The sequence below is a fragment of the Trichomonas vaginalis genome, chromosome IV (genome assembly GCF_026262505.1).
Source record: "Trichomonas vaginalis G3 chromosome IV, whole genome shotgun sequence".
NCBI lineage: Eukaryota > Parabasalia > Trichomonadida > Trichomonadidae > Trichomonas > Trichomonas vaginalis.
This window is the reverse complement of record NC_067206.1, coordinates 2,553,500-2,575,770: the sequence shown is the minus strand read 5'-3', so window position 1 is coordinate 2,575,770 and position 22,271 is coordinate 2,553,500. Positions and strand designations below refer to the sequence as shown.

Here is a 22,271-nt window from a genome sequence, read left to right as displayed (position 1 = left end):
CATGGTTCCCATTTACGGTCGTTTTGAAGTTCGATACTATAACAAAGAAAAACGTATGTATGAGAAATTTGAACAGGGAAAACTTTTACAAGTTAGTTTGCTTGTAAACTTAGAAACAACTCTTCAAGCTTTTCAAGAAAAAATAAACGATATCTATATCGAATATGCAAACCAGTATAACATTGACGAAGGAGAGTACCATCTCGATATTATTTATGACAGGAAAAATGCAACTGTTAAAATCAATAAAATAGAAGACCTTGGAGAAAACGTTTATATTTCTACAAAATATAACAACTTGGCATGGTATAGATTTATGAGGATGTTAAATCAGCCTGCAGCATATCCAGTACACCCAGACTTTTATGAAGTCGAAAACCCTAATGGAACATATGAAAATGTTTTCGACCAAGATGCTATTATTGTTCATGCTTCATTTTCTGGCGCCCAAAACTCTTTCTTATGCTTGGCAAATGACTTTTACGAAAAACCTACAAAGTTATACGAACCACCAAGTGGAAGTATTTCAGACTTTCAAGTATGGTTTACTACAGATGGAAGAAAAAGAATAATTCCATTATACCATGCGTTTTACTTAGAACTTAGTTTCATATACAACTACTATCGAACGGTAAAAATATAATTTTTAATACGGTTGAGGTGTTGGATTTGGTTGCCAACTAGACTGTGGTGCAGGTTCAGGCTGTTGTATAACAGGAGCTTGCTCTTCTGGTTCAGGGTCGTTAGGTATAATACCAACGAACTGACCTACTCTTTTACCAATATTTTTGACTCCGTTCCAAATTCCTCTTCCGACAGATTTTATTCCATTCCATATACCTCTTCCAACATTTCGAAAGAAGTTTCCTATCTTACTGAAGAAACCCATTTTACTATATGTAAAAATCTAATGTCCGCCTAGTCTCTTACGTTTCCTGTTGAGTTCCATAGCATTCTTTAACTGGAGCTCATACATTCTGTTTCTCCTCTGGTAGAAAACATATTCTGGGTCAACTCCTGTGTTCGCGTCATCTGCATAAAGTTGTTTATATCCCACTTCAGGGTTTGTATAAAACTCTTTCCATCTCATATTTGCATACCATGGTGGCAAACCTAACGCAGCGTCATTTGACATGGCAGTTTGCATTTGTACATCTGTTGGCACTTGACCATAGTTTGCCATTGCAGTTTGTATTCTAACTTCATTTGGAATATTCTCTGGGTTTGGTTGTCCAGGTTGCTGTGCATTCGCTAAGTTCTGTGCGTCCATTTAATATTAGATAAAAATATCTCTTACGAGTACATATGCTGAACATTTGCAGGCATTGGTTCATCTTCATATTCTCTGTACTTTTCTGCCACGTCAAAGAAATAAATGACACAATGGAAAAAACCTAAAACAAGTAGTCCTATTTCAAACCACATTTACTTACTAATAAAATTTCGTTATTGTGACACTTTCTCCGGTTTATAGGACCTCTCTCATATTCTATCTTGTCATATCTAAACTCATAGTCATGTATGTCCTCTAACCATTTCATAACGGTTTCCAAACCACTTTTATCGGATGTAAAGTAAAAGCATGGATGGTTATGTAAAACGTCTAAAGTTTCTAAAGAGTCTCTCAAAGTCCAGTCTACTTGGTATTGAAAATCCCATGTGTTATAGAACGGCGGGTCCACTATAAAGAAAACATTTTCCTTGTCTTTATATTTTTCATACAACTCTGTCCAATGACATCTCACAAACTCTATACCCTCAATATATTTTTCTATGTCCTCTTTGAAAACATTTGTATAGTTAAGATATAAAACTTTTGACATAAGTGTTTCAATGTCATGAACTCTTATAGAACCACTATATAATAGTCTAGCAGATATACTATCCCAGTCTATATATTCTGCTTTTTTCAAAACCTCTCTCACAATATTTTTCTTATCTAATGGTATACGTTCCATCTTACCTATAGGTATCTTTTCTTTTAACTCTTTCAATATATTGTTTGTGTCTGGTATATGTTTGAGACGGTCCATATAGTTGTCGAAGTCATTGCATATAATCTTTGAGTCTGGGAATATTGTATGACATAAATGGGATATATAGAAACTTCCACCGAACAAATCTACAAATGTTAGACCATTCGGTAGTTTCTTAAGTTCTCTCAATATAATATCTTTACATTTACTCTTATTTCCAAAGAACGGTAACGGTGGTTTTGTAAAATTCATTTATATATAATAATAAAAATGTTTTTACCCGAAAAGTGACAGAAAAGTGACAAACATGAAAACATATATAATTTGTGAAAAGTGAAACATTATATAATGTTTTCGACCCAGAAGAAGGCTTCTTCCCAGAAGCAATGGAGGAGGAAGAAGAGTCCTCCGAATTCACACCAGAAGACTAACAATTTTCCGAATAAAAACTTCATTTATACTAAACATCTTCGGGGCTAGAGGGCACGAAGTGCCTGGAAGCCCCACTACTTTTTTTTTTATATGTTCAACAAGATAATATTAAATAAAATATTTTTCGCCCTTGTGTAAACTTCGGAAATTCATACTTATACAATTTTCAATAATTAAATCTAACGTGTATATGAAATATTTGAGTATCATTTAAATCTTTGTATATATCTTTATTGTACGTATCTCAAGAGAACTTTCTTGTTATGCATATAAAATAACAATTGAATGGAGTATACAAAAATAATTGGCTGAGTAACTCAAAATTATATTTGGTTAAATTGAGGAAGTTGTTCTGTTAGTATTTTTTAAGGTAGAAAATCAAAAAAATAATGCAATATTCGTTAATTGGTCATATAATGTTTATCATTCAAAATTTAACTATTTCATTTTTGTGTATTATTGATTTTTCATTAATGCATCTCATACAGATTCCTTTATTCTTCGTCAAAAATTTGAATTGACATTCAAAAATTGATTCTGAAAAGAATTGAGGAGCTTGTCAAAAATCGAAGATATTTTAAAAGATTATTTGTTTATAAACATAGAGAATAATCATATTACATGAATATATTGCACGCCCATCCGACAAACTACACTTTTCCATTGTTTACTGATATATTCAATTTATAAAAAATTTCTGAGTACTTTAAGACATTTAATAAAATAGCGCAATGGATCGTCTTCTTCCAAATGGGCAGTCCCCTCATGAGGCGAATTTCGAAAAGAGGGCTAAGTTTACTCCAGCAGAGGATGCCAAGTTAAAGAAATTAGTTAACGAATTTGGTTCTCATCCTAATTGGCGTTCAATCTCAATCAAGATGAAAATGAGAACACCTAGACAGTGTAGAGAGAGGTATCAAAACTATCTCAGCCCTAAAATTAAAGTCAGTACATGGACAGAAGAAGAGAATAGAATCATTTTAGAAAAATATCAAGAGTATGGAAATCAATGGAATAAAATATCACACTTTATGGAAGGGCGTACAGGAAATGCCATTAGAAACCAATTCCAACTCCTTACTCGCCATCAGATAAAAAAGAATCAGAAGAAGATGGGTCATTATTGATTTTGTAATTTAATCGTCGTCGTTATCGATTTTGTAATTTAATCGTTATCGTCTTTTTCTAAACGTGCATTTTTTGCTTTCGGAGCTATTGAACATACATTGGCCCTTACCAGCAATTGAAAACTATTTTTCATTATCAACAATTACATTACTCCGAGTTATTCATCAATCAATGAAAATCGATATATAGTCCATACTTCAATTTACAATATTGGCAAGTCCAATTTCACTTGGCATATTTAACTCATATAGAAAAACCAGTTGGAATCGGCAAAATTATCTTTAATTCCATACATAAGAAAAAAAATTATAAAGTTCTTCAATAATAGCAAACTAATAGTTTAAATAGATTTACAAGTATCGCCCATCTACTTTTGATATAATTCACGTATTAAATGTAGAAAACTGGTTTAAAATAAATATTTCAAAAGTTCGAAAACGATTTATGAAAAAATAACGTGATGACATTTACTAAATTTGCTCTGTATTAAAGTATCGATGATAGAAAGAGCATATTTTGTAAATATTTCAAAAATATTTAAAAGTCGGAGAAATTGTATTGTAATGTACTATAATTATGTTACAAATCCGATTCAATACTAATCCTTCGCTATTGAAGTTGTTTTGAGAAGGATATTCTCTAAATTCTTGATAAATCTTTAAAATCTAGAGTAATCGTTTTGTAAACTTAACAAAACTAAAATGTATACCAATATATTGGCATTTTCTACGTTTTCAAAGTGAGAGAGTGTAAATTCTTTTTTTTTATCCTATTAAGGTTTTTAAAAAATTTAATTAACTTAATTTATATGATCTGAAATATATGACAAGTTAATATGGAGAATTCTTTCAACCCAATTTCAATTTATTGAATTTTCTATTCGAATTCAAAAATTTTCCCAAGAAGAAAAAATAATTAGGAAATTTAATATGTTAAAAAAAAAAGGTAGTGGGGCTTCCAGGCACTTCGTGCCCTCTAGCCCCGAAGATGTTTAGTATAAATGAAGTTTTTATTCGGAAAATTGTTAGTCTTCTGGTGTGAACTCGGAGGACTCTTCTTCCTCCTCCATTGCTTCTGGGAAGAAGCCTTCTTCTGGGTCGAAAACATTATATAATGTTTCACTTTTCACAAATTATATATGTTTTCATGTTTGTCACTTTTCTGTCACTTTTCGGGTAAAAACATTTTTATTATTATATATAAATGAATTTTACAAAACCACCGTTACCGTTCTTTGGAAATAAGAGTAAATGTAAAGATATTATATTGAGAGAACTTAAGAAACTACCGAATGGTCTAACATTTGTAGATTTGTTCGGTGGAAGTTTCTATATATCCCATTTATGTCATACAATATTCCCAGACTCAAAGATTATATGCAATGACTTCGACAACTATATGGACCGTCTCAAACATATACCAGACACAAACAATATATTGAAAGAGTTAAAAGAAAAGATACCTATAGGTAAGATGGAACGTATACCATTAGATAAGAAAAATATTGTGAGAGAGGTTTTGAAAAAAGCAGAATATATAGACTGGGATAGTATATCTGCTAGACTATTATATAGTGGTTCTATAAGAGTTCATGACATTGAAACACTTATGTCAAAAGTTTTATATCTTAACTATACAAATGTTTTCAAAGAGGACATAGAAAAATATATTGAGGGTATAGAGTTTGTGAGATGTCATTGGACAGAGTTGTATGAAAAATATAAAGACAAGGAAAATGTTTTCTTTATAGTGGACCCGCCGTTCTATAACACATGGGATTTTCAATACCAAGTAGACTGGACTTTGAGAGACTCTTTAGAAACTTTAGACGTTTTACATAACCATCCATGCTTTTACTTTACATCCGATAAAAGTGGTTTGGAAACCGTTATGAAATGGTTAGAGGACATACATGACTATGAGTTTAGATATGACAAGATAGAATATGAGAGGGTCCTATAAACCGGAGAAAGTGTCACAATAACGAAATTTTATTAGTAAGTAAATGTGGTTTGAAATAGGACTACTTGTTTTAGGTTTTTTCCATTGTGTCATTTATTTCTTTGACGTGGCAGAAAAGTACAGAGAATATGAAGATGAACCAATGCCTGCAAATGTTCAGCATATGTACTCGTAAGAGATATTTTTATCTAATATTAAATGGACGCACAGAACTTAGCGAATGCACAGCAACCTGGACAACCAAACCCAGAGAATATTCCAAATGAAGTTAGAATACAAACTGCAATGGCAAACTATGGTCAAGTGCCAACAGATGTACAAATGCAAACTGCCATGTCAAATGACGCTGCGTTAGGTTTGCCACCATGGTATGCAAATATGAGATGGAAAGAGTTTTATACAAACCCTGAAGTGGGATATAAACAACTTTATGCAGATGACGCGAACACAGGAGTTGACCCAGAATATGTTTTCTACCAGAGGAGAAACAGAATGTATGAGCTCCAGTTAAAGAATGCTATGGAACTCAACAGGAAACGTAAGAGACTAGGCGGACATTAGATTTTTACATATAGTAAAATGGGTTTCTTCAGTAAGATAGGAAACTTCTTTCGAAATGTTGGAAGAGGTATATGGAATGGAATAAAATCTGTCGGAAGAGGAATTTGGAACGGAGTCAAAAATATTGGTAAAAGAGTAGGTCAGTTCGTTGGTATTATACCTAACGACCCTGAACCAGAAGAGCAAGCTCCTGTTATACAACAGCCTGAACCTGCACCACAGTCTAGTTGGCAACCAAATCCAACACCTCAACCGTATTAAAAAATTATATTTTTACCGTTCGATAGTAGTTGTATATGAAACTAAGTTCTAAGTAAAACGCATGGTATAATGGAATTATTCTTTTTCTTCCATCTGTAGTAAACCATACTTGAAAGTCTGAAATACTTCCACTTGGTGGTTTCGTATAACTTTGTAGGTTTTTCGTAAAAGTCATTTGCCAAGCATAAGAAAGAGTTTGGGCGCCAGAAAATGAAGCATGAACAATAATAGCATCTTGGTCGAAAACATTTTCATATGTTCCATTAGGGTTTTCGACTTCATAAAAGTCTGGGTGTACTGGATATGCTGCAGGCTGATTTAACATCCTCATAAATCTATACCATGCCAAGTTGTTATATTTTGTAGAAATATAAACGTTTTCTCCAAGGTCTTCTATTTTATTGATTTTAACAGTTGCATTTTTCCTGTCATAAATAATATCGAGATGGTACTCTCCTTCGTCAATGTTATACTGGTTTGCATATTCGATATAGATATCGTTTATTTTTTCTTGAAAAGCTTGAAGAGTTGTTTCTAAGTTTACAAGCAAACTAACTTGTAAAAGTTTTCCCTGTTCAAATTTCTCATACATACGTTTTCTTTGTTATAGTATCGAACTTCAAAACCGACCGTAAATGGGAAACCATGTATGGCTTCTGAAATGAACTTCATTCTACGAAAGCCAATAGCTTTTGTGACGGATGGGTCTCTTAACCATCTTAATGGGTAGTCAAAACGATAGCCTTCATGCTTTACGGTCTCTGTCTCAAACTTTTGACCGACATTAGTAAAAAGTTCATCTAATGGTTTAGTTGTAGCAACTCTTGAATTTTCTTTTTCTATTGAAAGCATATTTTATCTAGAATAAAAATGTCGAAAGATATTGCTTCCATAAGAGAAATACAACACAACCGACAACTCATTATGCAAGCTCTAAATAAGAACACAACAAACTTTTCAAACTATTCTAAGATATCTGAGTCATTGAAAGAAGGAAACTTAAAACTGACAATAAACCCAATGACAGATGAGTTTCTGTTTCAAGACAAGAAGAACAATACTGTCTGTATAAATCCAACAAAAGGAACTTTAAACGAGAAACCTATAAATGAACTTCTTTTGAAAGCAGATGTTGACAACAAAGCTGACAAAGAATATGTAGACGATGCAATAGCAAAAGAAGAAGAAAGAGCTAACAATGCTTATGCAACAAAAGAACATACTCATCCTGAACTAGCAGACAAAACATATGTTGACAATAAAATGTCAAGTGAAGTGACAAGAGCTGAAAACGAATATTCTAAAAAGACTCATATACATTCTATATCTGAAATAACAGACTTAAACGTTAGCCTTGAAAAGAAAGCGGATGAGGAATGTGTGGCTAGTGCGTTAGAGAAGAAAGCAGATAAGGAATATGTGGATGAAAAAGATAAAGAAATTATAGAAAGGGCTGAATGGTATCATGAATGGACATCGAAGATTTTAAAAACTAAAGCCGATACAGGATGGGTTTCAGGATGTTTAGACCTTAAAGCAGATAAAACTTATGTTAACGATGAGTTAGAGAAGAAAGCAAATAAGACTCATACACATACAAGTTTTACAACTGTTGCTATAGAAAGTATTGAAGGAACGGTTGAAGAAACTGGTGGGGATGCATTATATTGTAAACCTCCTAACTTTCCACAAGGTTTAACATCGGATGACGACATAACGACGATGAGAAACATTAGATGTAAAGATGTTTATGTCATGAAGGATGAACATAATATTAAATTCACTGCTCAAGATTTATATGACAAGAAAGCAGACAAAACAGAGCTTCAAACATTAAAGACAGAAATACTTCAAACATTATATCCTATAGGCTCTATTTATACGTCAATGAACTCTACCAGACCAGAAACAGTTCTGGGTTTTGGAACTTGGACTCAAATAGTCGACAGGTTTTGTATTGTGCAAACTCTTCAAAGGAAACAGGTGGAAGTAAAACGATTTCAGGTGAAAATTTACCTGCACACAGTCACTACATAGATTTAAGTACATCTCAAGCAGGTTGGCATAAGCATAAATTTTGGGATTGGTCAGCAATGACAAAAGGTAAAGGATATGATGTTAAAGACAACGTTAAGTTTGCTATAAATTGTTACTGGAGTAACACTGAGGGAGGAGGAAACCATACACATCGCGTTTCAGGATATACGCAAACAACGGGACAAAGTAAAGACTACATGCCACCTTACATGACAGTTTACGCATGGTATAGAAATGCTTAGTCGTCATTTTCAACTTCTTTAGCATATTCGTGAGTTGTCTTATATTTGTTAGGAACTGTCTTTGAAAGTATACCACCTTGAACTTTGACAAGTTTGAAACGAGGTCTGACAATAGTAGTTTTATCTTCTGCTTGCAGTGTGTACATTTTGCCATGTTTGCCTAAAACTTCATAATATTCTCTTGTATACTTTCTTCTATTTTTACGAACACGAATGTGAGTACCTGTCGGGTTTCCATTGTTGTCATAGTCAATAGTATTTTCATATGGGTCGCGTTTAGGTATTTCTATTTTTACTTTGTCACCTTTCTGAAGTTTGAAGCCCGGCATTCTTTCTTGTTTGTCTCTTTTGACTAAATTATTAAATATATAGTCTTTTTCTAAGTCAGGGTTGTTTTTCATTTCTTCGGGGGAGTGGTTTCCCAAACCTTTTTGTTTACGGCTATTGTAAATATTTAAAACTTGTCTCATCTTTGCCATGGAGAAGTGTCTATATTTGTCGTCATATGACATTTCATTTGCTTCACCACCTTGTGGTTGGTTTAAGTCTCTTAACATTTTTATACAACCGTCAATGACACCAAGAGCAGAATGGTTTTGGTCGACAATGAAATATTGGTTTACATTTTTTGAACGCAGATAGTTTTTAATATCATCTGATTTGAAAGAACTTTCACAGTCAGATGTCAGTTTGTTGGATGGTATTTGTCAACGAATATTGTCAAAGCAGTTTTCACATCTAAAATATTTTGGACCATAATGGTATGGCTTCACAGTATCTTGTGTTTTGACCGACAAATATTAGCCAGTATGGTGGTCCATCTTCTCTATACCTCGGAATGTTTTCCAAGATATCCATAAACCAAGCATTTGGTGTTGAACTAAAGATTTTTATCATGAGTGCTTTCTTTGTTGCTTTAGAAACATAGGGGTCCTTGTTCGGATTCGTCATTTTTTATCCTATAAGAAATGGGTTTATTTGGCGCATTAGCAGGAGTTGCATCCAGATTTTTGCCCGCAGTGGGAACAATAGCCAGAGGTGTATTTGGAGTTGGAAGGAAGATTTTGAGTACATTAGGTATACTTAAAGAGAAAGCACAACCTATTATACAAACTGTACAGAAAGGTTGGGATGTAGCACGAGATGCAACAAATCTTATTCCAAATCCTGAAACAAGAGGAAAAGTTCAAGGATGGATGGACAATGTAGGAAGACAAGCAGGAAACTATTATAACAAAGCAAATGACTACTATAACCAAGCAGGACACTATATGGACCAAGGTGAAAGATTCTTTAACAGAGGATATAACCATGCACAACAGTGGGTAAACAATAACCAACCTCAACCGCCTCAAACGTGGGGAATGTAAAGTTTTTTACTGAGATGAAATGAACAATACAGCATTGAGACAAATGGGTTCAAGATGGATTTGTCGACTTCCAGCAGTTACACAACGTGTTTGTCAAGTTCTTCCTATACCTCAGGAAGTTTTTAGACCGACTTAAAAAACCTAAACAACGTTGAAAAAAACCGAACTAAAAATTTTTACTGAGATGAAATGACCGAAGAAGTTGAAACGGTAGATTTGACACCACAAACAAAAGTTCAGAACCATTGTCAAAACCTGTCAAAGAACTTACAGATGAAGAGAAAAATTCAATAATAGAAAGTGCCAGGTCTGGAAATACAAACCCTAACTACAAAGTCACTTTTCATAAAAATGGAACGGCAAGTATCTCAAAAAAGAAACAGACTCTCACAAATAAAATATTGAAGTCTGAAGGAGCTTTCGAAACAACAGATGGAAAAGTTTACTTCACTGACCAACATTCATTATAGACATCTCATTGACTTAGAGTCGAAATATTCTAAACTTTACAACAAACACAAAAAGTTGAAAGGAAACAAAAACAAATGGCATATGATATTATGAAGATGTTGACGACACAACTGTTCCTGCAGGTGAAGTAAAGTCAGAGAAACCGAAAAGTGACGAAAAACCGATAGAAGAAGAAAAACCAAAAACTGAAGATAAACCAAAACCAAAGTTTAGTTTGGAAACTAAACCAAGTCAACCTTCATTAGCTGTATGGGTTGGCGTCAAAGACTTATGGCAGCAGGCGGTTTATGTAAAGTAAAGAAAAAATATTTTTTATTTTTATAAAAATGCCCCCATATAGATGGATAGAAAATCTGCTAGAATAAAAGCAGAGTTGCAAAGATATGGTTGGAGAGTTTCGAAGAAGTTTAAATATAGGAAGGGAAGACCCATAAAAGTCTATGACAAACTGGCGGTCTGACCTACGAAATGGATTTGGAAACAGCACGTGCCAATTATCCAAACAGGACTAGAGAAGGTTTAGAAGAAGAACGTCTTATGGACATGCCTTTCGATGTTAGTGAACCTCAAGTTGAAGGACACGACGCTTTGCCAGATTCTACTGGAAACATGACGAACAATTGCATCCTTTGAGAAGGAAAAAGAAAAGGTGAAGACACACATCCCATGGAAAGAACAAGATATGCATATGAAAAGTATCGTGAAGTTAGAAGTCAAATTACATCTGGTCGAACTTTTACAGTAAACTTTGACGAAGGAAAGAACAAAGAAGGCTTCATGGGTGTACTTGCTGCAATTCAAGACGGAAATAAGAAAGGACACAATCTCAGATTGACCATAACAGATTTGGATGGTCACATTTACTATGCAAATGGCAATGAACAAACAGCTGCAAAACTTCTTGACGCTTTCAAGACTACAAAGAGAGAACAAATGGTTGACTCCGACTCAGACATTTTGAATGCAATTGAAGGAATTGCAAGTGTCAAGTTCGAATGGTACCAACCTAACCCTCAAGCAGTCAGACAACATGCTGGATACTTCCCGTTCATAAATAAGTCTGACATTGACTTGACAAGGTATGGAATTTACAATTCAATTGAAACAATTGTCAATGAACCTTGTATTCTTACATGTCTCAGGAACTCTGGTCTTGTTACAGATGAGAAGATGAAGTATCTTGAGTCATGTGTGAAGACAAGGTACATTCTCAGAGGTCAATTGGCAAAAATTGCACCGTTGGCAAATGTCAATATCCGAGTCAACATACCTACAGCTAAAGGTTCTTCACATGACGACTATGTTGTTGAGTTCAATTTACCATGGTTGAAGATTGCAATTGTCCACAACCACTTCATGTTGAACGAAAGTCTTACAAACCCATTGTTCGGAAAAGGCAAGTGCAACATTGTCAGAGCTGTAAACATTCTTTTCGAGAAAGGTTTGTTGGAACCAATTCCAGATGACAAGCTGACAGAAACTTTTGTACCAAAAGACGAAACAAACTTTTCACTGTTAGCAAGACCAAAAGTTGTTCCAGACAAAGTTCTAGTACAAAAGAAGTACACAATTCCACAAGGAGTTGGATTGTTCGGATACCAACCTGAACCAGAAGAACTTCCAATGAGGTTGCAAGAACTTCAAGATGCTATAAGCAAACTTCCATTGAGACATCCAATTGACGTCAAATTGTATTGGAGAGCATCTGAGTTAGGTCAGAAGGTTTTATATGAAACAGGTTGCTTCGACGATGTTTATGAGATAACAGGAGAAGTTTCTCAGAAGATAAGAGACTCACTTGAATTTCCACAAACTGGACCAATTGGTTGCGACAAGTTCGACTCAGATGAAAAGATATACTATGTCGACCTTAACGCTGCATACATGAGGTTTGTCCAATATATTCCGACTGGAATTCCAAACGAAGATGGTGAGTTCCCGGGAAGGAACTATACAGTTGGAAAAGTCATACAACAACTGTATGATATTAGGAAAGCTTCAAACCCCAAACTTGCAATGACACTCAAATTGCTTATGAATTCGACATGGGGATATTCCATTAAGAAACCTCAAGAGATGAAGAGTAAACATTATGAGAAGGTCGACAACTTTGTTGAAAGGTTTTCTCCTTTTGTTTTGAAGTACGAATTCACTCAAGGTCAAAGTGGCTTAGTAACCACATTAAAACCTATTGTCGAACATTGGTCTTACCCTCAGTTCGCAAAGGCAGTCCTTGACAACTACAACAAATTCTTCTCCGAAGTCAAATCCAAAGTGAAGGTTTACTATGAGAACATTGACGCACTCATGACGAACGAAGAAGGATACAACAAACTCATTGAAATGGGTTTAGTCGGTGAAGAAGATGGGCTGTTTTAAGCTAGATAAGGTATTTTCCGAAGTTCATGTCCTCTCCAAGCGTAAGTACTGGGGCATACTTGAAGACGGCACAGAAATAAAACATTGCATGAAGTAAAAATTTATTTTCAAAAAAGTGACATTTTTTAATTTTATTTGAAATGTACGCTGAGTTTGTTGGAGAAGACCGTTGGGAAACTTGTTTGTTAGATGAGAAATATGAAATGGCATACCATTTTAAAACAATATATTTTTACATATATTAAATGCTTCAGGTTGAAAAACAAAGAACAAAAGTAGCAGATACAAAACCGTTAGACTATATCTTTACAAATGCTGGTAGGACTATTTCAGATGAAGAAATTTCATCCCGAGCATACAGGTTTGACTATCCAATTCGTTGGCTTCAAAGTCCTTCAGATGCAAAGGCAATAGGATTTAGAAGAGTTTTGTTTTCAAATAGAACTAACGCATTTATGTTCGCAGTATATTTTCATGGGCAGTATAAAGGTTCTGATGGTCTAATAGACAAATTTGACGAAATGAGAATCTTTACAGTTCGTTCAGACGAAAGTCTTGAGAAAACTCTAAATGACTTTCAAACTCAAATGAACAAATATTATTGGGAATTTCAAGAAAAATACGACTCTTTACTAAATGGAACATACTATCTGAAACTAGAATATGACAAGATGAACTCCACCGTTTCATTTCAAAAGATTGAAATTAACCCTCCAAGAGATACAGAGTTTTTATTTTGGAAAGTAGACAAACGTTCTTGGGCACAATTTCTTCGGTTACTAAACCAGAACGAACCATTACCACCAGATGGTCCATTTCAATTTATACTTCCACCAGCAGATTTGACAGTTTATAGAAACGTGTTTGACCCTCAAAATGTTATGTGTCATGCAAGTTTCAGTTCAAGCAACAATAGTTTTCTATGTATTGGTAAGGACTTTTATGACTTTGCTTCTAAATTCTACGAACCACCTAGTAACAGTTTCTCTGACTTTCAAGTTTGGTTCACAACAAATGGTGTGCAACATATTATTCCATTGTACTATGACTTTTATCTCGAATTGTCTTTCATATATAACTACGGAAAAGTGCTGAAAAAGTATTGAATGTGAAGATATTAGAAAATAACATTTTTTCTAACATCGTAGAAAACTCATGAAAACAATTTATTTTTGTGAATATGCAAGCGGCTCATAGCTCAGTGGTATGGGCTACCTCGTTAAAGGCGTCGAAGACCTCGGTTCAAATCCCGATTCGCGCAGGTTTTTTCCTTTTATGCAGTGAAATTTCATGTACAATAGGTTACTTTGGTGTTAGACCCTAGTGAAGAAAATAGAACGATATAAGTTTACATTTGTAAGGTTACTTTGGTGTTAGACCCTAGTGAAGAAAATAGAACGATATAAGTTTTACATTTGTAAGGTTACTTTTGGTGTTAGACCCTAGTGAAGAAAATAGAACGATATAAGTTTACATTTGTAAAGTTGGACGATAAAAATCTCTGCTACTGTCAGTAAAAGTACTGCTACTGTCAGTAAAAGTACTGCTACTGTCAGTAAAAGTACTGCTACTGTCAGTAAAAAGGAAATTTGAGAGGGTTTTCGACGATAAAGTACTGCTACTGTCAGTAAAGTACTGCTACTGTCAGTAAAAGTACTGCTACTGTCAGAAAAAGTACTGCTACTGTCAGAAAAGTACTGCTACTGTCAGTAAAAGTACTGCTACTGTCAGTAAAAGTACTGCTACTGTCAGTAGAGTACTGCTAGTAGCAGAGATTTTTATCGTTGGTGGTCCGACGGTTAAGCCACAAACGAATGTCCCACGTCCCACCAACCCAGTCCATTCCAACCAGAGGAACCTAAAGAAACCACAACAGTCTCCTCAGCAACCTCAGTTCCAGCAAGTACCTCCGATTTACTACCAATTTCCACCTCAAGGTTACTACCCACCACAAGGCTTCTCGAACTACCCTCCTCTGCCTATGCCTTACTTCCCCAACCCTTGGATGTTCCAGCAAGCTCCACCCCAGCAATTCCAATCTCAATCCAAATCGAAGAGAGACCAAGAGTTCGAAGAAGGTCTGAACCGTTTACGCAAAGAGTATGCTACAGCTCCAATTGAGAGAAAGTTGTTCCCGGACCAAAAATATAATTTAGGGTAGAAGGTTAGATCTAACCTGTTTTCTAACCTGTTTTCTACCCTCTTGAATTTTCATGACTTCATCGTAAATGTTTTGTCATGACTTCTTCGTAAATGTTTTGTCATGACTTCTTCGTAAATGTTTTGTCATGACTTCTTCGTAAATGTTTTGTCAAGACTTCTTCGTAAATGAGTGTAAAGGACCCAAAAATATAATTTAGGGTAGAAGGTTAGATCTCACCTGTTTTTTCACCTCTTTTTTCACCTCTTGAATTTGTCATGATTTCATCGTAAATGATTTGTCAAGACTTCTTCGTAAATGTTTTGTCAAGACTTCTTCATCGTAATGAGTGTAAATGTTTTGTCATGATTTCATCGTAAATGATTTGTCAAAACTTCTTCGTAAATGTTTTGTCATGACTTCTTCGTAAATGTTTTGTCATGACTTCTTCGTAAATGTTTTGTCAAGACTTCTTCGTAATGAGTGTAAAGGACCCAAAAATATAATTTAGGTGAAGAGGTGAGATCTCACCTGTTTTCTCACCTCTTTTTTCACCTCTTGAATTTTCATGATTTCATCGTACATGTTTTGTCAAGACTTCTTCGTAAATGTTTTGTCGAAACTTCTTCGTATATGCTTTGTCAAACATGAACGTAAATGTTTTGTCGAAACTTCTTCGTACATGTTTTGTCAAGACTTCTTCGTAATGAGTGTAAAGGACCCAAAAATATAATTTAGGGTAGAAGGTTAGATCTAACCTGTTTTTTCACCTCTTTTTTCACCTCTTGAATTTTCATGAATTTCCTTAAGATAGAAAAAATAAAGTTAGTTTTATTTTGTATTTTTTTGTATAAAAGATATGATTTCAGGGATTTTTTTGACGAAGTGCAAACCTTCACTTCGTCAAAAAATAACAGTTATCTAATGAAAAAGTGTCATTTTTTGTATTTTTTTGTATAAAAGATATGATTTCAGGGATTTTTTTGACGAAGTGCAAACCTTCACTTCGTCAAAAAATAACAGTTATCTAATGAAAAAGTGTCATTTTTTTGTATTTGACGAGAATGTCGGGTAGATGGTTAGATCTCACCTGTTTTTTCACCTCTTTTTTCACCTCTTGAATTTTCATGACTTCTTCGTAAATGTTTTGTCAAGACTTCTTCGTAAATGTTTTTTCACCTCTTTTTTCACCTCTTGAATTTTCATGACTTCTTCGTAAATGTTTTGTCAAGACTTCTTCGTAATGAGTGTAAAGGACCCAAAAATAATGTTTAGGTGAAGAGGTGAGATCTCACCTGTTTTTTCACCTCTTTTTTCACCTCTTGAATTTTCATGAATTTTCCCGAAATAAAAAATAAAGTTAGTTTTATTTTTTTTTATTTTTTTATTTTGTATGTAAGAACAGAAATGTCAACAATCGGCACAACAACAATTCAAACAACAGCACCAAACTCGTTAGTCATGAATCCAACATCTATGTTAGTAGAAATGAAAAGCTTCATTCCTTCTTCATATACTTTCGAAACAGAAATCCAGAAGATAAAGCAAGAACTTTTAACAAGTAATTTAGACTGTAGTGCGAAAGATGAAGAAAATGAACAGTATCTTTATGACATGCAGGACATTATTGACCATTTACCCAAATTGCCTGAAATCCAACAACAAAAGCTCACTATTCCTGAATTCGACGAAATTGAAGTCAAAGCAACTGACTCAGTAGAAATAAAGAAGTTCATACGAAAGGTAAATTATGAATTCCTTGGTTTTCATTGCAACCATAAAGTTATGGACAAAGATTGCGACATGGTATATAAGAACATCTCTGACATATATAAATCCGGGGAGTTTAAGACCTACGACAACTTTGTTTCGTTAGTTGCTGAATGTGTATGGCAGATAAGAGATAAAGATAGAAGAGGTAAGGTATGGAATGAACAGATAAAACCAACTGCTTCAGATTTAAAGAAAACCATTGACGCTTTAGTTGTTTTAGCTGGTTTTATTTCAATGTATAACGCAAAAATGAACCCGCAATGTTCTAAATGTAAAGCGGCAATGAGGAAATATAACTACTCCGTCAAAGAGATAGAAAGAATGAGAAACGACTATGCAGACTTAAAGAAAGAAGCAGAAAAGCCAGCAGAAAATAAAATGGACATGTTAGAATTTCTGAACAAAAACTATCCAACTGCTGACGATTTCCTTCTATCTGACGTCAAGAAGAAGTATAAAGAAACCTTCGGCATTGTTAAAACATTCGATGTACTAAAAGAAGAAATAGAAGCTACAAAACTGTTTAGGATTTCAAATATACATCGTACAATTCATGTAAAACGCTTGTGAAAAAAAGAGGTGAAAAAACAGGTGAGAAAACAGGTGAGATCTCACCACTTCACCTAAACATTATTTTTGCTGAAAAATGACCAAAATTCTGAGTAAAATAATTTTTAGGGCTTGTGTCAAACCGTTGAGTTTTCACAAAATTCCAAAAATAACGTTTACCATGTGAAACGCTTATAAAATAACTGGGGTAGAAAACAGGTTAGAAAACAGGTTAGATCTAACCTCTTCACCTAAACATTATTTTTGCTGAAAAAAATGACCAAATTTCATGAATTTCCTCATATGTTTGCTACCCGAGGAAAACCGAGGGTAGAGATTCCGTACGAAAATCGTAAAAAATTGCCAATAAATTTAAGAGGTTGGTATGTACATAGACTATTAGTAAATGCAGTTGCAGTGAAGGCTTACTTTACATCGTTCAGAAACCAAACATACAGACATTGGTTCAAAAACCAAAGCACACAAGAACTTTTGAGTGAAATTTCTCTAGACCGACTTTTTTCGGTCTAGCATAAACTCATGAAAATCGTAAAAAAATGACCAAATTTCATGAATTTCCTCATATGTTTGCTACCCGAGGAAAACCGCGGGTAGAGATTCCGTACGAAATCGTAAAAAATTGCGAGTAGGGAAAAAACCTGGTCGCCTAAACTCATGAAAATCGTGAAAAAATGACCAAATTTCATTATATAACTGTTATTTTTTTACGAAGAGAACTTTTGCACTTCGTAAAAAAAATCCTGAAATCATATATTTTATACAAGATAGAAAATCTTACTCGCCTAAAACTCATGAAAATCGTGAAAATTGCGACCCAGACTTTTTTTCGGGGTCGCCTAAAACTCATGAAAATCGTGAAAAAATGACCAAATTTCATTATATAACTGTTATTTTTTTACGAAGAGAACTTTTGCACTTCGTCAAAAAAATCCCTGAAATCATATCTTTTATACAAGATAGAAAAAATAAAGTTAGTTTTTTGTAAAATATTTTTTTTATTTTGTATGTAAAGACATATATGACAAACACTGAGTTTGAAACAGTTAAAAAGATAGACAATGACACCAAATTGGTTAGAATAGGTGATTTAAACGTAAGATACTCAAAGAAATACAACAAATATTCTTTGTCAGACATTTTATCTCCATCTGGAAAGAAAACATACCATTGGGTTGGAATTGCTTCAACTCAGAAAATTTTGACAAAAATCCTGAGCTTATGATATCGGTAAAATTCTATGGAACTACAGCATATTCATCGACAAAAGTCTATACCAATAGTTTTGTTATGGTTAGACCCAGTTGTTGGATATAACTTCATAACATATGGTTCATTCGATACGGAACGTTGCAGTGAAGGCTTACTTTACATCGTTCAGAAACCGAAGGACTTCAACACAAAGATATAAGATAGGAAGAACATATAATATAACTCAAAGATATGAGAGTACAGTCAATATAGTCAAGGTTGTGTTCGTTAACGATATGAGAGCTGCTGAAACAGAACTACTCGAAAAGTTTGAGAAAATGTATGGTGCTCCCACGAAAGGTAAAGAAACGTTTGAAGTAGATGAGATAGATAAAGCTATAAAATTATTTGACGAAGTTGCTGAAAAATACATGTAAAAATAACGTTTACCATGTAAAACGCTTGTGAGAAAACAGGTGAAAAAACAGGTGAGATCGCACCTCTTCACCTAAACATTATTTTTGTCTGATTTACGCTCATTACGAAGAAGTTTCGACAAAACATTTACGAAGAAGTTTTGACAAAACATTTACGAAGAAGTCTTGACAAAACATTTACGCTCATTACGATGAAGAAGTCTTGACAAAGCATGTACGAAGAAGTCATGACAAAACATTTACGAAGAAGTTTTGACAAAACATGTACGTTCATGTTTGACAAAACATTTACGAAGAAGTCTTGACAAAACATTTACGAAGAAGTCATGAAAATTCACGAGGGTAGAAAACGTGTTAGATCTAACCTTCTACCCTAAAATATATTTTTGCTGAATTCCGTATGAAAACAGTGAAGAACAGCGAGTACGTTAAAAAACGTAGTCGCCAAAACTCTATGAAAATCATGAAGCACAGCGAGACCGACTTTTATCTGGGTCGCCAAAACTCTATGAAAATCATGAATTTCCTTAAGATAGAAAAAATAAAGTTAGTTTTATTTTTATTTATTTTTTTATTTTGTATGTAAGGACAGATATGTCAACAACCGAGAACACAACAACAGTTATAGTCCATGAAGCTATAAATGAAGAATACGAGTACATACAGTATAACAAACAGTTACGTCTCATTCGTTCAGTCAAAGATGACATGTACCAAATGCAAAGTATTTTGAATGCTCTTCGTTCTACAAAGCAAGCACATCATTGGTTTGAAAACCAACAGACAAAAGAACTTTTAGAAGAATTTCCTCATATGTTTGCGACCCGAGGAAAACCGCGGTCGAGATTCCGTACGAAAATCGTAAAAATTTGCTAAATGGTTTGAGAGGCTGGTATGTACATAGACTTCTTGTAAATGCTGTTGCAATGTGGGCTTCACCTCGTTACGCTTGTTATATTTTCATGATGTTAGATGAAATTCATAGACAAGAACGTGAAGAGCTAGAGAACAAGCTTGAAGCAAAAGACAAAAGCATTCAGAAAAGAATACCACGTTCGGTACCAAAAGGAAAGGAAAAGAACTATAAGTATATGATTTATACTGAAGAGATGGAAAATGAAGAAGATAAAGATATGGTTATGTTGCATTTAGTCAGAAGAAACAACAAAAGCTTTTACGACCTTGCTAAGATTTACAAATCTGACAGAAATTGGTTCTATCGCGAAAACTTACCGATTTCAATGACCCCAAATGAAGATGTGAAACAAATAGTTCAAGATACGTTACCTCAAACACACTATGATATGAAAGGTTGTACAATACTTACCTTCAAAGAAGATTTGCCATTGTTAAAGGAAAAAATAACAGAGTATTTTGACAACTTCAAACAAGTAGAGTAAATGAACCATTTATTTTTCAAGCTTGACTTTTTACAATTTGAACTTTGTTCGCGTAGATATGAATTCTGAAAGAAGTATGAGGGTCTTGTATGACTTTATACTTCTCCCATAGTTCATATCTGTCAAACTTACCTGCCATGGACTCTTTCATAAGTTCCATGAAATCGTCTTCGGACAATCCGGGAAAAGTATAATGTCAGTAAGTATTCTTTTAACATCCTTACTTAAACTCTTTGCTGTCTGTACACAAATGACAACTGAAATGTTAAAGTGTCTGAGCTTCTTAAGAATTCGACACATATCTTGTTCTCTGTTCTTTAACAAAGGATGAGAGGCGAAATCATCTAAGATAAGAAGACATCTATGAGGGTACGTTTTCCAATCGTAAGATTGCAATTTCTTCGAAATGTATTCTATCTCTTTCTGTTTGTTTCTGAAGTGTTTCTTCTCTAATATTCTCTGCATTTCCTCATTTGGGTCTTTAAACTTCGAATTTATATACTCATTTATAGCATTATACTTCAAAACTCTTCTTTGGTACTTCTTTATCCAATCTAACAACTCAGTATCCTTTATACATACTAACTTAGACTTCTTTATAATATCTTTGAACGAATTGACGGTTTGGTCAAATTGACCAGAAGTACTACAAATAACAACTAACTCATAGAATGGGTTCTTCTCATCTAGTTCTTTTGTTGTGCAGCCATTTTAAGATAAGTGAAAGTCTTACCCGACCCAGGTGGTGCAATTAGACCTGTTATATCATTCTGAGCAAATAAGAACTTGTCATGTATAGGCTTTATCTGAGCATTTTCTAACTTCCTCTTGTTCTTGTTTAAAACATTCTCAAATTTCTTGTCAATGTCAGCAAACTTTTTTTCTAACATATTTTTAGAAAAATTAAAATTTTTATCTTTTAGAAAATGTCTAGCGATTTCGCTATCTATATTCGAGACAAGCTTTTCGACAGCAAAACATCTGTCGACCATAAAATCTTACATAGTGTAAACAAGAAAGGTGAATTTGTTCTAAAGTTCTGTTTCTGGGAATATGACAAGAACCATAAAACATTAAGCAGAGCAGTCTTAAAATTTGTCAATGACAGACTTGTTGACAGAGATGACGCCGATTGGAAAGATGAAGTCCAACAAAAGTTCTTAGAATGCAAAGAAGACACATGCGCTGTTCTTGAAGATGAAATAGAAAACAGAATAGATGAGCTATTAAAGGACAAAGAACTTTTACATAAATATGGTTCGGAGAAATTTGACATAACTCCACCAGAAAAGAAGAAGAAAGAAAAGAAAGAAAAGAAAGTAGAAGAGAAGAAAGAACCTGAACCAGTTCCAGAGAAAAAGAAATTTGACATGTAAAAATAAAATTTTATTTTTAGAACATTTCTGGGTCAATGTCAATGTTCTCTTCCTCTTTAGGAGCAAACACTGGCTTAGACTCTAAAATCTTTTTACCCAATTTACCTTGAACTTCAACTATCTTAGACTCATAATATTCATAGTCGTCTGCTTTCTTTGGTTCATAAGGTATAACAAGTTTGTATGCTTTGCCTTCTTTAAGGTTTGAAAACCTTCTGTCAAAACTTTCTTTGACTGCTAACAAACCTTCTATGTCTAAGTCTTCAAATTTCGCACCATTTTTAGTCACAATAGCAAACTTAACTGGTTCGATGTTCCAAACTTTGCTGAATGAAGACTTTTCAAAATGGTAGAAGTAAACATTCAAATATGTGAATGGGTCTAGTTCTTCTTTAAGTCCTGACATGTACTTGTTTACTGAGATGAATTTTGTCATCTTTTCTATCGGATAAAAAAATATTTTTTTTTAAAATTTACTCAGAAAAATTTTTCTTTGTATATACACCATTCTTACGTCTAAAAGACTTTTGACATTTGCCAAGAATGTTCGTTTAGAAGCTGTCATATA

The 22,271-nt window shown here is 34.0% G+C and overlaps 6 protein-coding genes and 5 pseudogenes across 11 annotated transcripts, besides 5 other annotated features; 9 read left to right on the top strand and 2 right to left on the bottom strand.

The window, feature by feature from the left end:
* Nucleotides 1–2,496: part of a mobile genetic element that runs on past the window's edge.
* TVAGG3_0015660 lies at nucleotides 60–643 on the top strand (annotated as a pseudogene). Its single transcript has one exon. A coding segment is annotated over exon 1 (584 nt).
* On the bottom strand, nucleotides 908–1,270 carry TVAGG3_0015650 (uncharacterized protein; the record flags this gene model as incomplete). Its single annotated transcript, XM_051220021.1, has 1 exon — nucleotides 908–1,270. The coding sequence occupies one exon, from the start codon at nucleotides 1,268–1,270 to the stop codon at nucleotides 908–910; it is 363 nt and encodes a 120-aa protein (XP_051105007.1).
* Nucleotides 2,417–2,496: a terminal%2Cinverted (terminal inverted repeat of Maverick-3 transposon ID:TVAGG3_0015640).
* A 1,026-nt stretch (nucleotides 2,497–3,522) lies between these two features.
* Nucleotides 3,523–3,608: a terminal%2Cinverted (terminal inverted repeat of MuDR-N2_TV transposon ID:TVAGG3_0015630).
* Nucleotides 3,523–3,740: a mobile genetic element.
* Nucleotides 3,741–5,696: 1,956 nt separating this feature from the next.
* Nucleotides 5,697–6,059, top strand: TVAGG3_0015620 (uncharacterized protein; the record flags this gene model as incomplete). Its single annotated transcript, XM_051220020.1, has 1 exon — nucleotides 5,697–6,059. The coding sequence occupies one exon, from the start codon at nucleotides 5,697–5,699 to the stop codon at nucleotides 6,057–6,059; it is 363 nt and encodes a 120-aa protein (XP_051105006.1).
* A 2,213-nt stretch (nucleotides 6,060–8,272) lies between these two features.
* Nucleotides 8,273–22,271: part of a mobile genetic element that runs on past the window's edge.
* Nucleotides 9,568–9,969, top strand: TVAGG3_0015610 (uncharacterized protein; the record flags this gene model as incomplete). The annotated part of the gene is made up of 1 exon (XM_051220019.1): nucleotides 9,568–9,969. One exon carries the CDS (start codon nucleotides 9,568–9,570, stop codon nucleotides 9,967–9,969), a length of 402 nt encoding a protein of 133 aa, XP_051105005.1.
* Nucleotides 11,611–12,598, top strand: TVAGG3_0015600 (annotated as a pseudogene). Its single transcript has one exon. A coding segment is annotated over exon 1 (988 nt).
* TVAGG3_0015590 lies at nucleotides 13,065–13,838 on the top strand (annotated as a pseudogene). The gene has a single exon. A coding segment is annotated over exon 1 (774 nt).
* Nucleotides 14,634–14,980, top strand: TVAGG3_0015580 (annotated as a pseudogene). Its single transcript has one exon. A coding segment is annotated over exon 1 (347 nt).
* TVAGG3_0015570 (organellar and viral DNA polymerase type B) lies at nucleotides 16,967–17,302 on the top strand (the record flags this gene model as incomplete). Its single annotated transcript, XM_051220018.1, has 1 exon — nucleotides 16,967–17,302. The coding sequence occupies one exon, from the start codon at nucleotides 16,967–16,969 to the stop codon at nucleotides 17,300–17,302; it is 336 nt and encodes a 111-aa protein (XP_051105004.1).
* On the top strand, nucleotides 19,522–20,014 carry TVAGG3_0015560 (annotated as a pseudogene). The gene has a single exon. A coding segment is annotated over exon 1 (493 nt).
* Nucleotides 20,037–20,327, top strand: TVAGG3_0015550 (uncharacterized protein; the record flags this gene model as incomplete). The annotated part of the gene is made up of 1 exon (XM_051220017.1): nucleotides 20,037–20,327. One exon carries the CDS (start codon nucleotides 20,037–20,039, stop codon nucleotides 20,325–20,327), a length of 291 nt encoding a protein of 96 aa, XP_051105003.1.
* On the bottom strand, nucleotides 21,720–22,139 carry TVAGG3_0015540 (protein of unknown function, DUF4108 family; the record flags this gene model as incomplete). The annotated part of the gene is made up of 1 exon (XM_051220016.1): nucleotides 21,720–22,139. One exon carries the CDS (start codon nucleotides 22,137–22,139, stop codon nucleotides 21,720–21,722), a length of 420 nt encoding a protein of 139 aa, XP_051105002.1.